At 40.8% G+C, this 22,111-nt stretch overlaps 1 protein-coding gene across 5 annotated transcripts in view; it reads right to left on the bottom strand.

The window, feature by feature from the left end:
• ank2a (ankyrin 2a, neuronal) overlaps positions 1–21,949 on the bottom strand; it is a 76,183-nt gene extending 54,234 nt beyond the window's left edge. For 3 of the 5 annotated variants that reach the window (XM_056372901.1, XM_056372905.1, XM_056372904.1), the window contains exons 1-2: positions 19,922–21,948; positions 1,691–1,792 (exon numbers count right to left, since the gene is read on the bottom strand). In XM_056372901.1, coding sequence (XP_056228876.1) covers positions 1,691–1,792; positions 19,922–20,053 — 234 coding nt within the window. In that variant the 5' untranslated portion in view covers positions 20,054–21,948. Of the gene's footprint in view, positions 1–1,690; positions 1,793–19,921 lie in introns of all 5 variants that reach the window. The other 2 variants (XM_056372900.1, XM_056372903.1) reach the window with 1 other exon arrangement.
• Positions 21,950–22,111: the final 162 nt, after the last annotated feature.

The following is a 22,111-nucleotide window of genomic DNA, read 5'->3' as shown; positions in this document are numbered from 1 at the left end:
GCGTGTGTGTGTGTGTGTGTGTGTGTATGTTTGTGTGTGTGCAAAATCACAGCAATGGACAGTCAGGCCTCCTTCTTGGTGCACAAAACAAAACCCAAGGTCTCCATGACAACAAAGTACAGCTAGTAGAGCTGTGGGCGAGCAGTTGCCAATTCCTGTCTGCCAGCCAATTATAGCCAAGTGTATAAACAGTCACTATTAAACTGCTGGAGACTCACAAAAGGCCAATAGCAATGACACAGTGGCAAATATGAGGAGCTGACGATAAGCACGCCCGCACACAACATACACACACCCGCACACACACACAGACTCATGTAGCCAAGCTCCCCATCTTCCTTTAAGCTACCTTGTGACTGCTGTAAATCACATTGACATAGATGGGCCAAGGGGGTGTGAGCAGAGCTGGAGGGGAAATTTTTGGCACACTCCCAATTCCCTCCTCCTCCTCAGTGGAATCTGAGTGAGGGGGGATGGGGGGTGGGAACAGCTGTTAGAGAGACCCTTCAAGTGCAGCTGAGATTGGATGGCAGAATGGGTGTTGGAGGAGAGGGAGAGGAGGGGTTATGATGTTGTGAGGGGGAGGTGGCAGGTTAAGGTATGTGCTGACCAAGCTCAGTTGTGTGACGCTACCATGACACAGCAGCGTGAAGGTTAGCTTCAGCAGGTAAGACAGACAGACCAGTTTACAGCTTTGAACCACTGTGCTGCTAGTGACAGTAGCATGTTTTGTATTTTGCTTCTATGTGCCTAAAAGCATCATTTATTAGTAAATTTAATAAAAGGAAAACAGAGGTTTTAATATTCAAAAGAAAGTCAAAACTGTTAGCTTAAAAACAAGCTTACGTCAAATAAGACTAAAATTAGATAGTTTGTTTGCAAACTGTTTTTCTTTGACTAAAAACACCATCATCTTGAGGACAAGACCTAGACTTCAACTGATGACAACACAATTAGTAAAACTAATACTGTGTGTCCTTAAGTCATAGACTTAAGACTTAAGCCTAAATCCCTCCATGACTTTGTGACCCTACGTTGTCCTCTAAGGCATTTTATCGCTGAGCCAGTAGGTATTTGCATGTTGCAAGTAACTGACGATTGACTACAAATAAGTTCACGTTAGTCAAAATGAGTCAACATTTCTACTTTACATTCGTCTGCTTTAATACTTCTCACAGCATACTCCCACAAAACTGCACAGAAAGCGACAGCTGTTTCATAAATGTTTTCTTCAACTGAGCTGCACAGTAACACAACCTGATTGTCATCTGCACAACAACAACACATTAGCACATGCTTGCCTCTCTCAAACAGTGACACATTACTGATGCTTCAGAAGTAACGTGTCACTTTTTAATCTGTTGACATGCTCCACCCATTTTAACACACTAAATCTTGCAAATAACTTTGACCAAACAAATAATCTCATTAACTAAATAATCACTGTCTAATAATGAAGGCAAAGTGCTCTATGATGTCTAGAGGTAGCTACGGTAGTGTAGGTTGTATGAATGAAGAAAAAGGTAAAATAGCTGAACAGTAAATAAAAAAAACCAAAATTAACAAAAACAACAACAAAAAAAAAAAGGAAAAAGCAATACACATCATACACAACAGCAGAAATGGAAATGTCATTAAGCACCAGATGCTAGATGTAGCTTCTGCTGTGGCTGGTGAGAAGTTTCCTTACCTGGTTACAGGTGCTAATGTCTACTCCATTTTTCAGGAATTCAAGGACTTTGTCAATGTTTCCCGCCCGTGCAGCTCGAAGGAAACTGGTGTTACTGTCAGACTGGAGGGATGGAGACAGAATGAAGACAAATATTAGAAACAGGAATACAAACACATATTTAGTTTTTAATTTTCAGTTTCATTAGGTTGCAGGTCAACTTTTGGTATTTCTGGTAGATGTGGTAGATGTACAGTATAAAGATAACAGTAAGGGTTAGTTAAGAACATATATAGGTCAAACTGTATTTATTACACAAAAAGTATTATATGTAAAAAACTTTTTACCAATCTTTTTTTTTTTTTTTCTAGAAAAAAGTTTTTTCCAGTTTTTACAGACAAGTCTTTAATATGATTATTTAAAAGTGATTTTTTCCCCCGGTTTGTCATAGTTATATTTACATACATATCATTCATAAAAAAATTCCAGTCATTTCAGAAAGATGGATGTAGTCTGTTACTGTTGTGCATAGTGGGAGTGTATTTGACATGAGGCTTCAGAAAGTGTTTTATGGTTTTATGGAAGTCAGACCTCCTTGTATCAATAATTCGTCTGAGTAGGCTATTCTAAATTTAACCAACAGACATCAAGGCTGCCTAAGCAGCTGCAACACACACATACGGACACACACAGACACACAGACACACAGACACACAGACACACACACACACACACACACACACACACACACACACACACAAAGCAATTACATGTTCAGTAGCTCTGTATGTTTTACTGCATTTATGTGTATGTACCTACTGAATTTAAAGTTTCACACTGAACTCTTCAAATTGTTGACCTAGTTCCCTTTAAAGGATGTAAAAAGGATGTAACACATGATCCACGGGGCCTCTTCCTCCTGACCTGGATTCAATATCAGCTATGATTACTCCTCAAGACAACCTGAGCCCTCCTCAAAATTTTACTCACAACGACCAGCAGAAATATCTCCCCGGCAAGAATGAGAATTAAGAGCCCAACTGCTCTGGGATTATTGAGGCCAATAGTGAAATGCATGAGTGTTCGAAATAAAATAAAAATATTATCAAAGCTGATGGTAACAGTATGATCAAAGCAAATTTTAAACTTCAATGAAAATTACATCATTCCAAAAAACCTTTGTTGGTGCATTTTTTTGATGATCGATGATCAGAGATCAACTTTGTGCCAAATGTGATGTTTCCATACACACATCTGATATTTGCATAGGGGTTTAGTAATATTGAAAATATTATATGAAAACATTACTCCATTGTGCTACAGTATGTGAATGTCACACTCCTTTTGCAGAGTGCCACTGGGTGAATTGATCTGAGAGTGTTGACAAGATTTTAACTTCTTTTTAGTGGGGTCAAGACAGGAACATGTCAGCCGGTCACCACTGGGTGTTAACCTGTAGGGTCAGCAAAATCAAACAAACTCCCTACTGCATGTCTGGGTCGAGGCCACACCCCCGTGCAGGATCAAGGGTCAATCCCCTCACATGAGATGTCACCACACACACACACACACACACACACACACACACACACACACACACACACACACACACACACACACACACACACCACACACACACACACACACACACATGCCAGCAGCAAAGAGATTAACACGTTTTCTTGAAGAGGACACCTAATGCAGCACAGGTAACAAACTACAAAAGTCCTTATAACAGTAGAATCATGTCTCTCCACCTCTTACCAGAGAATCATCAACTTCAGATCCAGGGTCAGTAGCTCCATAGAAGTCAGTTTGTTGGTTTAAATCGCTGTCACTCCCAGTGGTATTCAAAGCTTTATCTGATCCACAGGCCTGACATGCTGCTGCATTGCCCATTGCTACCACCCTAATCTGTTGACAATTTCCCAGCTATATCTTAAAACCTTTCTCACTTTATGACTGTATGATATTGTATGGTCCACCGAAATCCACTGCTTGTAGTTTCTCACTTCGCATCCTTCGATAAAAGCCTCTCCAGCTCACTTCCTGGCTGCATCAATCAATCTTACAATCCATTAAATCTCTTCATGTCTTCTGTCCAAACATAATTAACGCCACGCCAAATTTCACTTACTTCACTATTACCATCACTCTATCCCTTCTCTGTGCCCTTTTATCCCTTGCCCAGCCAAAAAACCCCTCAGCTTCCCGTACCTCTGGATCTGTCTTAGTATGTGAACCGAGTCTAGCTGAGGCCCATGTCTTGCCTACTCTTCCTCTACTTCTCCCCTCTCTCAGTAGGATAACAACTGCAGCCATAAACATTTAACCCTTACTATCTCCCCGCCTTGGCTATTTTTAACCTTCCCAGATCCCGCTATCCTACCAAGTCCCCAACCCCTTGCTGAGTATGTCCAGGGTGGGGTGCATGACAGCTGGGTTTGAGTCGCGCCGGAGACCGTGTGGCCTGCGGTGCTCTCCAGGAACGCCAAGGTTCAAGATGAGCCTAAACACAATACTTAGATCAAATTTCACTGACTTAAAACCTTACGCAGAATCTGTTGTTCACCACTGGAGGAACAGAATGTTGTGGCATGTAAACATGGTTTGGAAAACAGGTAACATTTTTACCTGCGTGCATAGGGTTTTCTCTGCAGAGTATTCTAGATACTGGTTCAAACTCTTGATAGCATGTGCTTCTTCAGATTGTAATCACAAATGTGCATCCAAACAGAATTGCAAACCGACTGACTGTTAAAACAAATATCCAAACACAACTCTGTGCTCCACAGTTATTTGACCAATCTGTCTGCAAGACAGGCACTGATTTTACATGTGCTTGCATCATGTTTTCTTGGATGTTTGCATTATGTGGCTTTGTGTTTGTGTTTATGTTGCAGTGTGGTTTTTAGTTACTTCTGTTTTCTCTGTCTCATTCATCTCTTTGCCAAGCACACTGCAGCAACAGAGATTGGAATGATTGAAAACCAGCTGTAATCTGTGTTTCTGTACAGGATTTGTGTAGATTGACCTGCAGACGGTCATGCAATGATGGATACTGGATTATACACTGTACTGTGTCCATGTCTCTGCTTACACTGGAGGAAAATCAATATTCTCTTTAGTATCATAGGCATCCCATCAGCAGGTACATTTATGAGTGCAAAAGACCACTGTATTTTTTTAGCCACTATCATGGTCTGTATTACAAGACCAAATATACTTACACACTGTCAGTATGATGAGAGCAGTCCCACACAGGTTTGATTTAAATAGAGTGAGCAGCGTGTGTGGCAGTATCTTTTATTGCAAATTAGGCCACTTGAAGTATTTATAGATCATTTCGTTTCTAAGACTATCTATTTCACTGACAAACATTTTGAGATCATTCATTTCGTAATGAGTTGTAGCTGTTTACATACGAGAACATAAAAATATCTCGGTGTCACTTTCTGATAAGGCACCATTCATAAAAAAAAATTCTTCCTCCAGCATGACACTTGTCTTTTTAGGCAGATATTGAATTCATTAATGAGTCCTCTCCAGTGGACTGTTCCACCACTCAGAGCTGCCGCACATCTGGACCAATATCCATTTATAAAAGCTTATTAACACTCACAGCTGCAGACTTGATGGATTACTGTCAAATCCTTTATTAACAATTTATTACAATTCATAGTTTACTGACTAAATAATTACTTTTGTGAGTTTACTGATGACTAGTTGCAAATTGAGAAACCCATTACCCTTTATTAATGTCAAACTAACATCTGTAACTGCATACAAAATAACATTTATAACTACAGACTTCATGGCTTGGAAGGGTGTCCTCCATGAATTGAAGTGCTAGCAAAGTGTCGTGCTGGAGGAGGATGTTCAGCCAACCTGGCAACCAAAAAGTTATTTATTAAGGGCTACACCATTTATTAACCATTAATAAAGCCATTAATTACAGCTTATAAAGCCTTTATTGACGGTACCTTATCAGACAGTGAGACCAATTTCTGATTTGTTAGCAGGTGTATCCATAGCAACAAAACAAATAATTTAGTCACCTGTTAAACCTCTCGTTAAGATAACTTAATCTAAGGTTAGTGACTTGAAATAATTGATGAGCGATAATGCACTATGTTCTGATGGACTCTACTTTCTTTTTTTATTCTCCACGGACTTTATTACAAATATCACCAGAGGTTTGCTCCATAAAAGGTCCCATACCACCAGCATGTGAATCCCCTCTGAGCTTGAGCCTTGTCCACATCTGTCATCTGTTCCACCAGCATCCACCTCCCTCACACTACATGATAAATCATCTTAGAGCACAGCAGCCGCAGCACCATGCATGGTCAACCACATCCACATCTGTGTAACCCCCCACAAACACACTCTCATACACTTACAGTATACTCTTAAGCCCACAAGAGCATGTGTTGTTGAAATCAAAATGGTATTAAGCACGGTACACAAACTATGAATGGATATGATTTAGTTTTACCTGCCGCCTTCGCTCAGCTCTTTCACGATGCCGTCTCCTCCTCTCCCTGGCTTTCTGTAGAGCTCTGTATTCTGGATGCTGCTCAAGCTCACGAGCTTTCTTTAGGTGGGCTGCAGCATGGGCCATGACCTCACTTTTCTACCTCCGTCTCGAAAAACCGTTTTACAAGCTGCTAGAATTTCACTTTGTTAACCTAACAGGAATGAAGTACCTTTACTCTTAGCTATGCAGATGCCAAACAAATTTTGTTTTATTTTATGGATTTTATAAAGTAATTAAACCTCATGCCGCAACAACACTGTGCTAAGTCACAAGAAAAAAAAAATTCTGGGAAATTTTCTGATTATGTTCAAATGACTACAAGAAAATGACCTTCAGATTAACGATCATCCAAGCTCCCCAGCTAAAAATAGAATATAAGAAAAAATCTCAAAGTAAAGAAAAACTTCCCATAAAGGTAGTTTGACTCCAGAAAGGATCCTCTCTTCAACGCAACTGGAAATAAACGGTGGTCGCTCCACATCAAGCCCGGAAACAGCTACAGCTACATATAAACCAGCTGAAGATGAAATTCACATTCATGTGTGCAAATATGAGAGACCGCTGGAGATGATGACTGAAAAAAGGTTGGCGAATGACGAAAGTAAAACCTATCCACTTACACACTCAAACACACACACACACACACACACAGAGGGAATGACCCAGTCCAGATGTACATCAAAACCCTGTTCCATGTGAACAGATGTGTCCACAAAACGTGTTTGTGTGTGTGCAGCATGTGCACGTGCATGCATGCGAGTGTTAATGTTGTGTATGTGAGCCACAGTCACAGGAAAGTGTTTATTGTGTAAGGGGTTTAAGGAGGCTGCATGCCAACAGCCAGCTGACTGCTACAGCAACAGCTACTCTCCCTACTGCTGTGCTCTATCCTGAGGGAAGGACACATGAGGAGCAGGAAAGGTTAATGGGTGAAGAGGGGAGCTGGGGTGGATTAAAAGTTGAGAGCAGCAGAAAACAGGGGAAAATAAGGTGAATACTAAAGCTATTTTGTGTAGGATTTTCTAATGTCGGCACCCCCTCCGTGGTAGTAGCAGAAAAGCAAAACCTTATACCATCATAATAATTTGGAAGATGCTATAATCATGTAAAAATCCAACCCATAGTGGTTTTAGAAGGATATAAAGGCAGAAATATCTGCAGTAGTTTAAATAAATGGTGAAGAGAGCAATAAAAGTGAGTGGGGAAACTGAGGTATAATAAAGGTGAGGTAACAAACAAATTTAAGCAAGTTAATTATGGAATAAATTCCAATAAATGATGAGGAAGAGGAAGACGAGAAGGGAGGAAGAGAAGCGTAGTGAGACCGGGTACAGGCTGTCCCTCTGTGAGACAGCAGAGAAGACGGGACACTCCACTTGGTCGAGAGGGGGACCAGTGAGCACAGAATACTGGCTCCTAATCACCTGCAACTTACAGGCTTCCCCCTGCAAGGCGGAGAAAGTGGGCTGGCCTGACTCTCCACCGCACTGCACCCCTAGTACGGGCAGCTGATGGAATATGATTTGACAGATCATGCGTGCGTATGTGTTTGAGTGTGTGCGCGTGCGCGTGCGTGTCCATCACCAGCGGACAGATGTCAAGGTTCTCTCTCTGTCAGTGCTGCAAATGCTAGGAGTTTGAAATTTCAGCACCAGGGACAGGGACACGATCTCACACCTCTATTTCTGTTCACACATTTTGCCTGATATGTTTACACGGGCTCAGTCGACAACAATGTTGCTGTTGACCGAGAGACATCTCTTTCTACTGCTAATCATGAATGGGACGGATCTGCCGAATCACTCCACACTGTAATGCTGTCTAAAATGTTCCAGTGTGGTGCATTCAGCCTGAGTGCTTCATTCAGTTCCATGGTGATCCTGCTGTTGGAGGAAATACACCTTTCTGTGTGTGGACTCTGCTCTTCCAGCACTCTCTGCTGGTGAAACAGAGAATAACTTATTCTTCTCTTCAGCACAAAGCTACGGATCTTTGATTCAGCATAATGGATAGAACAAATAACATTGATACATTGATGATGACTATAAAAATTTTAAAAACTGGCAGAGGGGATTAATTTTCTACTTCTGATTATGAGTATGACATCCAAAACAAAATAAAAAAAATCTTCAGATGTATTTTCCAGGATCGTTAATCAGTGTTTATAACTGTAGTATATTATTATTATATATATTGTATTATAACTATTTAATCAAGATCCAAAAAGCGTTTTGCCTCTTATCATGTTTAAATATTGTTCCATATATTTATTAATAAAAACAACTTTCCAACCCCACTTCAAATGTAAGCTAAAGTGTGACTGTGCTAAAAAAAAGAAAATCACTAAAATAGAACCTTGAAAAACACAAAGAACCTTCCCCATAACACAGTATACTGCACAATACAAGCAAATCTAAACTTCTAACAGCAGCAGCTACTGCACTTCTGCGCTTCTTAGGTTTCATATTTAACAGACAAAATCTATAAGCATATTGATCAGCATGTTAGTTGATCCTGAAACACTGTTCTTTCAGTAATATTGTTACAGTTTGTTTGTGTGTGTGTGTGTGTGTGTGTGTGTGCACGCGCGCAGTATGTATTTATTAATACTATGAACTTTTTTTTTGATGTCTATGCAACACCTGATCAATGACCTCTATTGATCCCTTCCATCAGTCATGCGAGATAATGAGAATTAGGAGAATACATTATGAACTGTGTGTGTGTGTGTGTGTGTGTGTGTGTGTGCGTGTGCGTGTGTGTGTGTGTGTGTGTGTGTATGTGTGTGTGTGTGTGTGTGTGTGTGTCCATTTGGGAGTCATATTACATTTTGGGGGGGCTCCATAGAGAGGTGATGTGAGCTCTTGTTTCTCCTGGTTTAGTCGCTCTCCTACATGGGGAGGGGTTAATGGTTTGCTTTCCATTTTATAGATCCAGAGGCTTTTATATGGCCCATTAGGACTCTATGATAGACAGATATGAGAGAGGCAGAGATCAGCACACATATCCCTGCACATGCCTGTTCATCTGCTTCAAATTGTGAGTGGATGTTTATGTAAGTTTAGTGTGTACAAATGTTTTGTCACTTGCTCATATTCACACACACATTTATATGTTTGAATATGAAAATATGTTTCACAATGTTCATGTTTATTCTTTGTCTATTGGGTTTGATTTTCCAACATACCGTACGCTGAGTATGCAAAAGTGCAAAATTCCCAAACGCATTTAAAAGGTGCCCACAAGGAAGAGTTTTAAAACAGTGCTTGCTCTCAACTCCATTACCAAACAACACAACCCTAACTATGACAATGGATAAATAAATAAATACAAGTTCATTGTGATGGATTGCCTATAAACTACTGGTCTCTGCAGGTTTATTTCCATATCATACTGAGGTGAACTAAAATGAACCATGGCTGCCCGCAGGTAGCAAACCGCATTAACGGATTCTATAATATGCTTTGGAACATATAAAGTAGGCATAACTTGTAGGAGATGAGCTAAAACATACAAAAACACTGGCGTGTTTCTTTAACTCACCTCTCTGTTCATGAGAGCTAATGTCTTATTTGCTTTTGACATTATTGGCGTGGTTGTTTTGGCTGTTGCTGTTGTTGCTGTTTATGATTTGTCTGCCTGCTAATGGAGCTACACTGCTGACTAGTGGAGTTATGCCAGTGATGAGTGTCTGGCAGCATATAATGCATCTGAGGTTTAATGGAGGAAGGATCTTTCTGTTTCAGATGACTCATTTAGACTTCCAGAAGCTCATACATTTTTCATGACAACAATTTTCAACCCCGTCCCAACTGCTGCTCATCGAGAAATGCTAGCTTTCATTGGTGCTTATATCTGTTTGGTTTAAGTGATCAATTACGCTTATGATAAAAGGGATAGTTAAGGTTATTTCACATGGGGTTGTGTGAGGTAGTTATACAATATATACTCACACAACCCCACGTCAAATAACCCAAACTATCACTTGGTAAGTGGTAAACAACCTGAGGAGTCGAAGTGAGAAGTAACACAGCAGAAGAACTAATTCCCTTGCACTTCACCAGCAACCACTGGACTAGACGCAGATACAGAGGAGGTGACTGGAAGGCTTAAACCAAAAAGAAGCAGCTGCTTTCCACACTTTAAAAATAAATTTTCCATTACTGTCAACACTAGTGCATCACTGAGTGGGTTCTTCTAAGGGCCGCTAGCTGCTGGCCACAAAAACTCTTGCACAGAGGAGAAAGAAACAATGCCAAATTCTGTGTTGAAACAAGAAATCTATTTTCCTCCAAAGGTCAGGTCTTATTAGTTAATTGAACTTCTTGCACTGGGAAATGTTGGATTACAGAAATGTACATTTTTAAAAGAATAGTTTCCACTGGCCATAAAACACAACCACAAATTCTTTCCCTCTGTTTCCCATCTTTATGCCAAGCTACTAAGCTCCATACTTAATGGACACACATGAGAGTGGTGTAATTCCCTTAAGGAAAAGCACACTATGTTTTGGTTTGTTTTTATCCCATCGCAGTCAATTGTGCCATGCCACTTGCTATACGGACAATGGCTTCATAATAAAGACAACACATCCACAAAACAGAAGGAATATTTTTGTACAATTTATAGTCAAGAAACAGCAGGATCCTTTCCCTTCAGGATATTGATTCCAAATTGCAGCTGAACCCTGCACCACATGACCCTAACATGAAAAATCAACACTGCAGTTTTGCTACCTCCCTGATTTCAGAGGATGTTTCTGACTTTTGATTCAACACGGAAGCTGTCATACAAATGGTATGTTCCCAATTAAAGAGGTTTGTGAGTAACAGTAACATTACAAGAGTTTTTCACAAGCTTCACTACAGGTGTGCTTCCATTTGTTTTTCAAAAACAACGTTGCACTTAAGTAGATGGCATGTCATTCTGTACATAGGTCAGTGTAAATATTGTTAATGCATAAACTATAAATTACCAGTCTATAAATTACGTCTGCCTTGCTCAGAGACAAAATGGTCAAGAGAGTAGAGACAGTAATGGATTGGCTCGCTGATATGATTTAAATGTCAAGTCACTATGCAGCCTCTTTTACTGCTTAAGAAAGGTCAGACCCATAAAGTCCACACCACACATGCTCTCTCTCTCTCTCACTCTCTCTGTCTGTTTTTCACAAAACCAAATCACAGAGTCAAATTTAATATGAAGCAGACAAAGCAGACAGTTAAGAATCCAGATCAGACCACACCCAAACACAGGGAGTAAAGACACTGAGACACGGGTGGGTGGGTGGATGGGGGATGAAATGAGCAGAGAGGGAATAGATAGATGGAGTGTGGATGGAACAAATCACATTGATACAGTCACATAATACGCCCCAAGAGAAAGACGACTGGAGCGACAGAAAGTGGAGGAGACCACGCCTGGTTAGAACTGAAGCGTGAACCACGTCGACACAGTAACAAACATACAAATAAATACATCTGATTTGTGACTTAGCTGATTTACCAGTAACATGACTTGTTCCTTTTGCTGTTCAGTGTTTCTACCATATCAACAACACCACCGATTTCCATTAACGGACAAGCTATAGCCCTACAGGCAGACACCAGTGCCACATTAACTGATTGCTTGCTTTTCCTTTTGGCTACATTAGGCCACAGCCTTCAACATCTTTTTTTTTTTTTTCCTCAAAGCAAACTAAGAGCACTCTAAAAGAATCTAGATGGCCAGTAGGCAACCTGATTACATCCTTAAATTCATTATTCACTCTCTGTAAGTGAAGGCAGGTTTCTATCTAAAAGCTATGGGTAAAATGCAGCGCCTCCAACCATCACCAATAACCACTGCCTTTCTGTGATGCGGCAGTATTGGTATGATACACACTACCTTGGAAATGGCCGTCACACTAATTTACGGCTTTCCCTCTTTTCCGCCTTGGAGAGCTGCCCAAGTCCCCCCGGGAACACATGACGTCAGTTTGCTGTTCCTGTTAATGAGATTAGAGAGAGGCTCTGAGCACGCTGGAAAAATAAACTATCATATTCCAGTGAAACTGCAATCCCGCTGCAGATGTTACCATTAATGAGGAGTGTCAATATTCCTGCAATGCACTGGAACACTGAGGCAAATATTTAAGCCGTACAGTGGTCTGGACATGACACGAAACTGAATTAACTAAAAAAAACAAAAATCTGATACTGTGAACATGGAAGGAAATGGTCCAAATGGTCATCTGTGTGTGACTTATCTTCAATCTGAATATTCTCCAAAGAGCAACATCCCTCCTTGTCATGTGCCGTTACAGTACATAGACAAACACAATTTTTGTAGTGCCACTTTGACCCACTGTTCATGTTCTAGTATTGCTAAAATGTTGGCAGAATGTACTTCCCTTTGAGAGCTGATGTCATCCAGCGTCAGATGACAAAGGGTATTGAGGCAGAAACTGATTTAACCTCCGAGTCGAATGTATGATGAATAATGAAGCGTGTGACCTAAAAATTCGCTGCAGCCCACAGTCATACCAGGAATGCTGAGTGATGCCATCAGACTCACAGAGAAAGAGAGAGAAATATCCGGGCAGACAATTAGTCGGACAGACATACGTAACACTGAGAGAGAGTTAGGAATTATTCAGAGAATAAACAAAACAAATATGAGTAGTAAACACATTTAATAGCGGCCATACTTTTCAGTTGTACTTTGGGCTATAACCAAACAAGATGAGTTTCAGCTGGTGTTACATAATAAAAGTAAGACAAAACCTAAAATTAGATATAATAGGCCTGGGCAAAAAAAACAAAACAACATTGAAGTAACCTGCACTCCGATTCTCCAACTGCAGGAGTCCATATTTGCGTCACAGCATCTTCCTCAGCATGTGGCAAAAGCAGTCTGGTGTTTTGCTGGCATAGGCCTATGTGTGTGTGTTTAGATGTGTGTACCTGTTTGTCTATGTGCAGAGCTACAAGCCGTGCTATTCTCAACAACACAGCGAAAAGCTTTGATGCGTTTCCCTGTGAGAAATCCTTCACTTACTGAACTCAAACATGATGGGAGAGGCGGCAAAAAAAGAAGAAGAGAGAGATAGATAGAGAGAGAGAGAGAGAGCGCATTTGCACAAAGGTGTTTGAGCTGAGCTTCTGAGAAGTCCATTGATCACCGACCACACCCTCCCCTCTCTCTGTCTCGCTCTCTCTTTTCCTCTAACGGGAAACAGTTATAAGGCCATGATGAATAATTAACATCTAAATGCCTCCCACTCCCCCCAGTCCAAAAACACACCTGCCCTCTATGAAGCGTGGCTAGCAAAGGAAGCATCTTAGGACAATACAATAATTCCATATCCTTGCCTGCTTGAGACAGTGTTTCAGTAGTCGTGCTTATAGTCCTTATGAGGGGTGCAACCATTCTCCAAATCCATCGTTCGTTTCACATCTCGATTTTGGAGCCACAGTTTGGTTCATACCTCTGGTTATTTTTGCAGTCCCACAGTCCCACAGTCCCACAGTCCCACAATCCCACAGCGCTGACTTGAATGTGCCACTGCAATCTGAGGGTTATTGTCCATCTTAAGCTGATTAAACTAGCCTAACTTTTGCCGCAGGCATGATGCATTTGGAAGACAATACAATAGGTAGAATGTGTAATATTTGTAATATTTTAAAGACAGCTTGCCTGAAATTTAAATAGAATAATAACTTTGTGATTTACATGTGTTGCAGTGTTTATTATGAAATGAAAAATGAGTTTTGTTACATTAGTAAAGTAGTGAGAGCTCAACAGACAGCACCTGCAGCGGTGGCAGCAGCTTGGTGGTTGGGTTTACCGCCGCCCTATATTGCAATACGAGATTGTGTTTCGGTCTTGGTTTCAGGATCATTACACCTCTATTCCTTATATCCTGCAGCTGTGGCCAGTTAATGCAGTTAGTTCATCAACATCAGTCATTTCATCTCTTTGCAATATGTACTCTCACTTTCTCTCCTTATAACAAAGTTTTTCTTGTAACTTTTGACTTTGTCTCTGCTCTTTTGATGAACGGCCTTTCATCAAAACCAGAAAAGAAAGGTGATGACGATGATGATGATGATGATGACGAGCTCGTCAAGTTATGCTATCTCTGCCCTGCAAACATCAATCAGGGGAAGACAGGCCAGTGTAAGATGGTGTCAGATATAACTAGGACACCTCAACTAGTTATGACAACCAAGAAGTCCAATGCAGGACGTTGTTTGTGCCCAAATATAGACATGCTGATGCTCTTTTTGGATCTGGGACAGGATTACCAATGCTTTTCTCACCTCCCTATCACTGTTACACTGTTACACAGTATGGAAACTAATATGAACATGAGATAACATCATATGACTGTTGCTTGCATGTTGCATCAGAGCTGGTTGACAGGCCGGTGTTGGTATTTTGAGGGCTGAGTGTCACACCTTATATGGCCACTCCACCAAGTGAATTTAGTGAATATTGAATATATATTAATTATTATGTTTAAACATATGAATATTTCTGATCAACTTTGCATACTACAATAGATATGGTTCAGAAGATAACACTAGTGCTAAAATAACTAGTCAATAATTTGACTAGACACTTGGCAAAAGAATAACTTTCTGTGGTTTCAGCTTCTCAATTGTGAGCTACTGCACGCGGGCAACATTCAACATTTCATTAACTCAAAAATCCAAAAATATTCAATACATTACAAAGAAAAGCAGCAAGTCTTCACATTTGGGAAGCTGTAACTGATGAATGTAGTTACTGATACCCATTTGTTTTCTGTTAATCAACTTATCCATCTGTAATGACTAATCATTTCTGACTACAATCTATGACCTTGACTCTGACTGTAAAATGGCATTTTAACAATTGTATGACCTTTTACAGAGTAATAGAATTGATTAATCAAAAAAAGAGAGAGATGAATTGCTAATGAAAATAATAAATACAATAAACGTCCCAATAAATGACTGGAGTATATAAGACTCACTGGTTTTTAAAAGCAACTCTTTGTAATACTATTAACTGACAATCAACCGTGTATAATTTTGATATTAGCTATATACAGAGTGTAATGGACAGACATACCTTGCTGAATCAATCTTAACCACAATACACAACAATGCAGTACCAAGCAGGTATCTCACAAGAACCAATGATTCATTCTTAATGGCATTTGGTGACCAACAGTAGAGGTAGTGGAGTGGATGACGTCTCTGTGTAAGCACTTACAACCAGGCAAAGTGCCCCAACAGTCCTAGTAAATACAGCTATAGAATGCTGTATGTTTGAGTGTTTTTGGGTGTGTGTATCTAGGTACACCCTGTATAACTGCACCAGCGGAGATCCATTCCTATTTGGCATCACGCAGTGGAAGACAGCTGCGGCCATATGTGGGTGTATGTGTGGCTGTAGCTGTCCAGGGTTAATGTAATGAAGGCCATGGCTCCATTAGGACTCTCTTCCTGCAGAATCCCATCATACCACTCCCAGTGGAGAGAGAGAGGGAGAGAGAGACACAGAGAGGTAGAGGAGACACAGAAAGAGAGGTGGAAAAAAGAGAGATGAAAATGTCAAAGGCTGCAATGAAATCTGACCTCCTGGCACATCAGGAACTCGGTGTAGGGACCAGTGGTGGAGAGGAGTGTAGGGCAGACAGGGTGAAGGGAGAAAGGGAGGGAGGTATTTTGGAGGGAAATGGGAGATGAATAGAAATGACAGCCAAGGCGACAAGGAGTAACAAGGGTAAAGAATCAAACCTCCGTTTTAAAGAAGTGATATGAAGTAAGACTCCAGAGGAGGAAAGATGGATGGCAAGCCAAAAAGGAAAGTGGAGAGGGACTTTGGTGCACGAGGATCACACAAGTTTACCTGAAAGGGGATATTCCTACCAAGCAATAAGTAAGAAATAGATCAAGTTGCTTAGTCTTAAACACAAGTCATCCCTGGATATAAGACCAGAGCAATCCAATCGTAGATATTTGTATTTAGAGATAAACAAATTCCCTATATATTCTTATATTTCTGTTGGATTCAAACGGATCTCTGAGAGCTTATATCTAAAGTTGGCCAGCATGTTTCAACTGAAGTTTGGAGGTTCAAAGATTCCCAGTATCAATATCAGACTGCAGTGGACATAAAATCTAGTTCCGGATTGATCTCTGCAGCCTGAGCTCTAAGTATCTACTGTTCAACCACAGGAAAGTGGACTGGCAGAGGTAAGAGGTCTAACACATTATGACACATGACTCTGCATTGTTCAGACCGAGGAGAGAGCAGACTGCAGGAAGAAATCGCCCAACACCAGCCCATAGCAGCTTGTAAATGCCCAGTGACACAGGTTCAGTGAGCACAGAGACATGGACACAAAGCCACTTGGCTAGGAAGAAGCAGTTTCTCTCCAGAACAATCACACGAGAGACAGGAAGTATTTTTAGACCTGAAAGTAAGAGCTTCACATCACAGTGTCCCCATGTCATTTTCTCTTTTTGGTTCACACATGTAGACCTATCACTGCTGCACTGAGCTCTATCTCAACTTTGAGCTCTTTCAGATACTTTCTGTTTGAATTGAAATCACAGAAAACATGGTTCTCAAGTTTCTAGTAGCATCTAACTATACGTGTAGTTATTTACAGAGACTGTGAGATGATGTGAGATGTATTGTGCTGACACAATACAATAAAGCTGAATGGAAATTTATTTTGTGATGTTGTTTTTTGACATAATGTTTTTTCTGCTCAAAAAACAACAATATGTCTTTCTAGGCCCAATGTCCTGTTAATTCAGGGTAATTTGGAGATACTGCTGTAAACTGTTTTTCATTGCGAGGTGCTGCCTGCTGTGGATTATCCTGTGGAACCCTGGAAAGGCAAAAGAACAATTACGTGGCTTAAACAAATCAAAATGCTCCTTTAACGCTCTGTTAATCAACTTTTTTTATATTAACACTGTGAAATGGGTAACCCACAGTGATAACCCACATCACCCATGACTTATAACCTAACTCTGCGGCTCTTTAAAGACTTCTGGCTTCTCAGCTCATTGCTGTGGTTTGACTGTCTGCAAATTTACTTAAGTCTCACTGCTCTTATCAACCCCAATTTCAGCAGCAGCACAAAATCACTGATAAATCTGCTGTTCTCTACCCTCTCATCACCAAACTGCAGACAAAGTAGCAGCTAGCTGGTGAATAAAGTCTAACATTTATATAGCTAAAGGCCCAGATATTTTACTCAAGAGTTGGAGGAAACCAAAACAGAGGTAAAAGGAGGGTAGATATTGGACTTACATTTGCCAGGCGGCCAGAATCACAACTCTAAATGAATGCTAACTGTGGTCCACGTTGGCTGGATTTATAAATAGATTAACATTTGCTAACATATTAAACTTTAAAGGGCAACAGTGGGACTGTGTGCAAATGTACATCTTCTTTATTCCCCAATCTATTAAGAAGAAACAACTTAAACCTTTATCCTATTCTTATTTATCTCATTCTTCTTATGGATACATAGTACCCATTATGGGTAGTGGGTACATTGTAACCATGGTACACTGAGTTTGACCTCACATAATTCCCAGCATGGCCCCACACTGCCTCAACATGGTGGGTGTGTTGGACCTTTAAACAATAGTATAATCATAAGGTAACGTTGAAAAGTGTGCCACCTTTATTCATTTTCAGTATTTTGGTATTTTTGTCTTCTGATGTCCGATTCTAACAGCAGTTTAGTCATTACTGATGCTTAGTACTGCTCTTGGCTGGGGAGAGGTTGTTGACAAAAAAAGAGAAAAAACAGACAGACCAACCAGGCGGAGTCACTAGTACAGGATCATTGACTGATCATTCATCAGTGCTGCCAATCGTGATCGATCAGTGGGGCCAAGTTGGAGGCTCTGCTGCTGCTATAGGGACTAAACATGGTTCTCTGCAGTGGTAAATGATTATTGCCCTGTGCCACCCAGGTGCCTCAGTCAGTGTGCTACCTTCACTAATGAGCACCTTTGACTACCAACTCTACCGTGTGGCTTTTGTGGTACATTTTTTAAATGTGTACATTTGAGTACAATAATGAACCTCCTGAGAGTGTAGGGTTAGCTGGAAAACTGACCATTTAACAGTTACCAGAGAAAAAATACAACTGGGCTTTCATGTCAAAAGCTGCTGAAGACAAGATCACAACTGAAGAGACATGCTTATCCAAGCTCAGCTGATGTAAAATACCGGTAAGTATTTATGAGATGCTGTAAGATCTGCATGCATGCACAGATCTCTGTAAAATAAATAGTACTGAAGAAGACAGTTTTGCTCAAAGATGAGTTCAAAGTGTGACTTATTTTCCAGCTTTGCCTACATAGGGCACACACCTACATACTTAATCATGGACACACAAGGTGCCATTTTTGATTTTTCACTTATGATAATACAAAAACTCCTGAATGCATCCAAGTATGTGAGATCAAGGACCCCACCCTAAAAGAGTAGACTAAGGTGTGTGTGTGTGTGTGTGTGTGTGTGTGGTACTACAGTCCATTACCAAAATCACATTAGCCCGAGAGAGTGCACTGAGACAGGAAACAACCATCTACCATCTCCTGACTCACTTTCACTGAACACTCAAACACACACACACACACACACACTGCACGATCAAATCTAGATGTTAACACCACCATTCTATACTCTTCTTGTTTACAACATACATTCAAGAAAATATTACAGATGAATACAGAAGAATATTTTTTTCCTATTGTAGTTGCAACAGTGTATTGAACTTAATAAAACAGGCCCTGGTCTTAGCGGTAAGGATATGTGATGAAGTTGTTTTGTAGACATCGAGAGGACAGGAAAGGAGAGGGTAAGAGAGGAGAGGAGAGGAGAGGAGAGGAGAGGAGAGGAGAGGAGAGGAGAGGAGAGCTCTGCATAGTTATAATCAGAATTTCACTTTACAAAAGAAAGACTGAAAGGCAGAAAGACTTACTGGCAAACCAGCCCTGCCCAAGAGTGGCCTGAGAGAGCACTTAGTAGGCAGATACAGGGCACATCTACACTATAGAACACTTTGCATTATGCAGTAACAGAACCACAAACAAGCAGAGGGAATGCTATCAAACTATGACACATACTACCTATTAAGCCTCAAGAGAACCCAGTGCTCAGAAAGTACTTGCAATACAGTATATCATGCTTATATAGAATGGCAAATGGGAAAACTCTTCACAGGTCAGAGTGAGGGATGCTCATCCTCTGACCAGTAAAGCCTCAAACGGTCCATGTAAACAGTAGCTAAACCTACAGTGCTGGGTGTGAAGTTGTAAACATTCTTCACTGCAGCCTGTTATAGTAACTAGTGGAGTCGGTGCAGGCCTGGTGGTGTTTATTTTGACGGCCATAACAACTCGCGCAATTGGCCTATTTGGGTATTATGACACCCCTCCCAAAGCACATCACTCTAAAGTCTCTTATCAAAACAGATGGTATCTTCTCCGCAGAGAGTTTTTCTCCTATAAGCAGCTAATTTGAACACAGTTTAACGCACATCAACGAAAACCTGTCAGATCACCAGCGCCGATGTGCTTCGGCACGGCGACGCCTTTGACTGCTCTCCCTAAGCGCACAGCATCAGCAGCGGTTTGGGCTGCTGGTTTACACGGCTGACTGGGCCAGTCAAAGCGGAGAGCGGGCTGCGGACAGACACCCACCTGCCGTATACGGTTCTGGTGCAGCGGTGGTGGTGGTCCACCCTCGGGAGACGTGTTGCTCGAAGAAGCCATTTTCAAGTCACTGTCGGAGCCGCCGCCCCTAGAATGACTTTCTTCCGGGCTACTTGCCATTCTGTCTCGGGCTGACTGCTTGCTTCAGCTGTGGGCGACGCAGTCAGTGAGGGTCCTTTTGCCAGTGCAAGGTGGATATCTGTGCGGGGCCTCAGAATCCTAAAGGCTCGGCAGGGCCCCGGATCATTCTGCGGCGTCAGATTCAGTCTGTGATCAGGCGTGACTGAAGCAAATACTGTGATTCTTCCCGATTGTCAAAACCAAAACGAGCGCTCCCTCTGATAAGGGATGCTCCCGGTGTGTTGCTGTGTTGCCTGCGCGTGTATGTGTGTGGGGGGTGTGAACGCGCCTCTCATGCGCTATCCCGAAACTCCGCAGGACCAATGCTGCCTTCACGGACAGTTGGGAACATTGTCAGCGCACCTTGATTGGTTGATCAATCTGAAAAACATTTTTTTTTATTTTATTTATAACAACCCATTTTCAAATAAACGACCTGTAGGGGGCGAGGGGGCAATATTTAAAGTGACCTAACCCATGATATGATTGGTTGATAGTCTAAGAAGAGAAGATTACAATTTTTCAAAATTAGGCCCGCTATTAACCGTGTTTTTAAACTGATTTAAAAAAAAAAAAAACATTTAAAGAGTAATTACACCACCACAGCAGGTTTACTCATTAATTTCTACCGCTAAGCAGAATAGTACTCCACCTGGCTTAAAAGAATAGAACGATAAGATTACATATTATGACTAGACCATTTCAAACCATCGGCACCTGAATGCACCTCAACCAGTAGTGCGCTCATGTATTGCTTTTGTCCCCCACCCCTTGGTGACTCTGCAGCAGTGGTAGCTTCAGACGGGAGAGTTAACAGTGTGGTCCATTATTTCAAATGATGATTTAAGAAAGAAAGAAAGAAAGAAAGAAAGAAAGAAAGAAAGAAAGAAAAGTAAAATTGCTTACACAAGTCGGAAATAATCACAGCCCAGGCACACCGGGCCTACATAATGTAATCTCCCTCTTAGTATTCTTATGCCCTCACCTTGGTCTGGGTCTCTTCACTGAACTACAAATTTAATGGGAGTTGACAGGGCAAAATCAATAACAATGTCTTGGAGACATTTAAAAACCAAGCAGGACTCGAGTATAGGGGGTGAGGAGGATGAGAAATTATGTTGAATTGGCAAAATACTGTCATTGTTTATATCTAGATTCGTTTTCAGAGTAGATCATATTGCTCCAGATCAGATACTATATTAATTTACCTTTTATTTAAAAGGCAGAGTGAAAGATGATAATATTAGAATGAGGATTAACCAGAATTGCAGCAAAGGTTAACTTGTTTTGAATTCATCATTTTATTTAAAAAGCACATTTAACATAATCAGTTATGAAAGTGATTGATTTTTGGTGGGTGTTCCTTTGCCCTGTACTTAGATAAATCCAGATTCATGGCTGCTCATTCCAAAATAATTAAATTTTTCAAAGGAAATTGTATGGAAGTATTGGATTTAAACATTGGTTTCAACCCAGGCAAGCTTTTTATTTTTGTCCAGGTAGAATGCAGACATCTTTGAGATCAAAAAAATATTAAATAAATAAAAACTAAACCCTGGATAATAGGTACAAAAACTTTACTTTACCCTTTAGGTGCATAGGGAATGGTATGGAGTAAGCCTGGATTACCAACCAGGCAAAGTGGGCAACTGCCCCAAAAGCGCTTGATTCACTGTGTGCTGGTTCCTTATCAATTATCAAATGCATTATTATGTAATCTTGACCCCCATCTTGTAACTTAGAGAGGCTTGTTTCAAAATCTAGATGGTACATCTTTATTATTTTGGGTTTACATGTGCAAATATGGTGCACTTTCCTAAATAAAGTATTTCAACAAATCACACAAAATCTGTTGCTAGGAAGGATTATAGCACATAATCGATTGCTTTATGGGTCTCTGTGCAACATATAATGAGGACGCCATCTAATCTGTGTTGTTCTGACAGTATGTGATAGGAACCGGGAGGCCTATAAAGGTTGATGCAGCAATGCTCCTGAGGAGAGCATAATTGATTATGTTATTTCCAGTATGGAAGTATGGTTCCAGTAAGGATGACT

This window comes from Seriola aureovittata, chromosome 3 (genome assembly GCF_021018895.1).
Source record: "Seriola aureovittata isolate HTS-2021-v1 ecotype China chromosome 3, ASM2101889v1, whole genome shotgun sequence".
NCBI lineage: Eukaryota > Metazoa > Chordata > Actinopteri > Carangiformes > Carangidae > Seriola > Seriola aureovittata.
The sequence above is the reverse complement of the archived record's forward strand: the minus strand, read 5'-3'. Positions and strand labels throughout refer to the sequence as shown.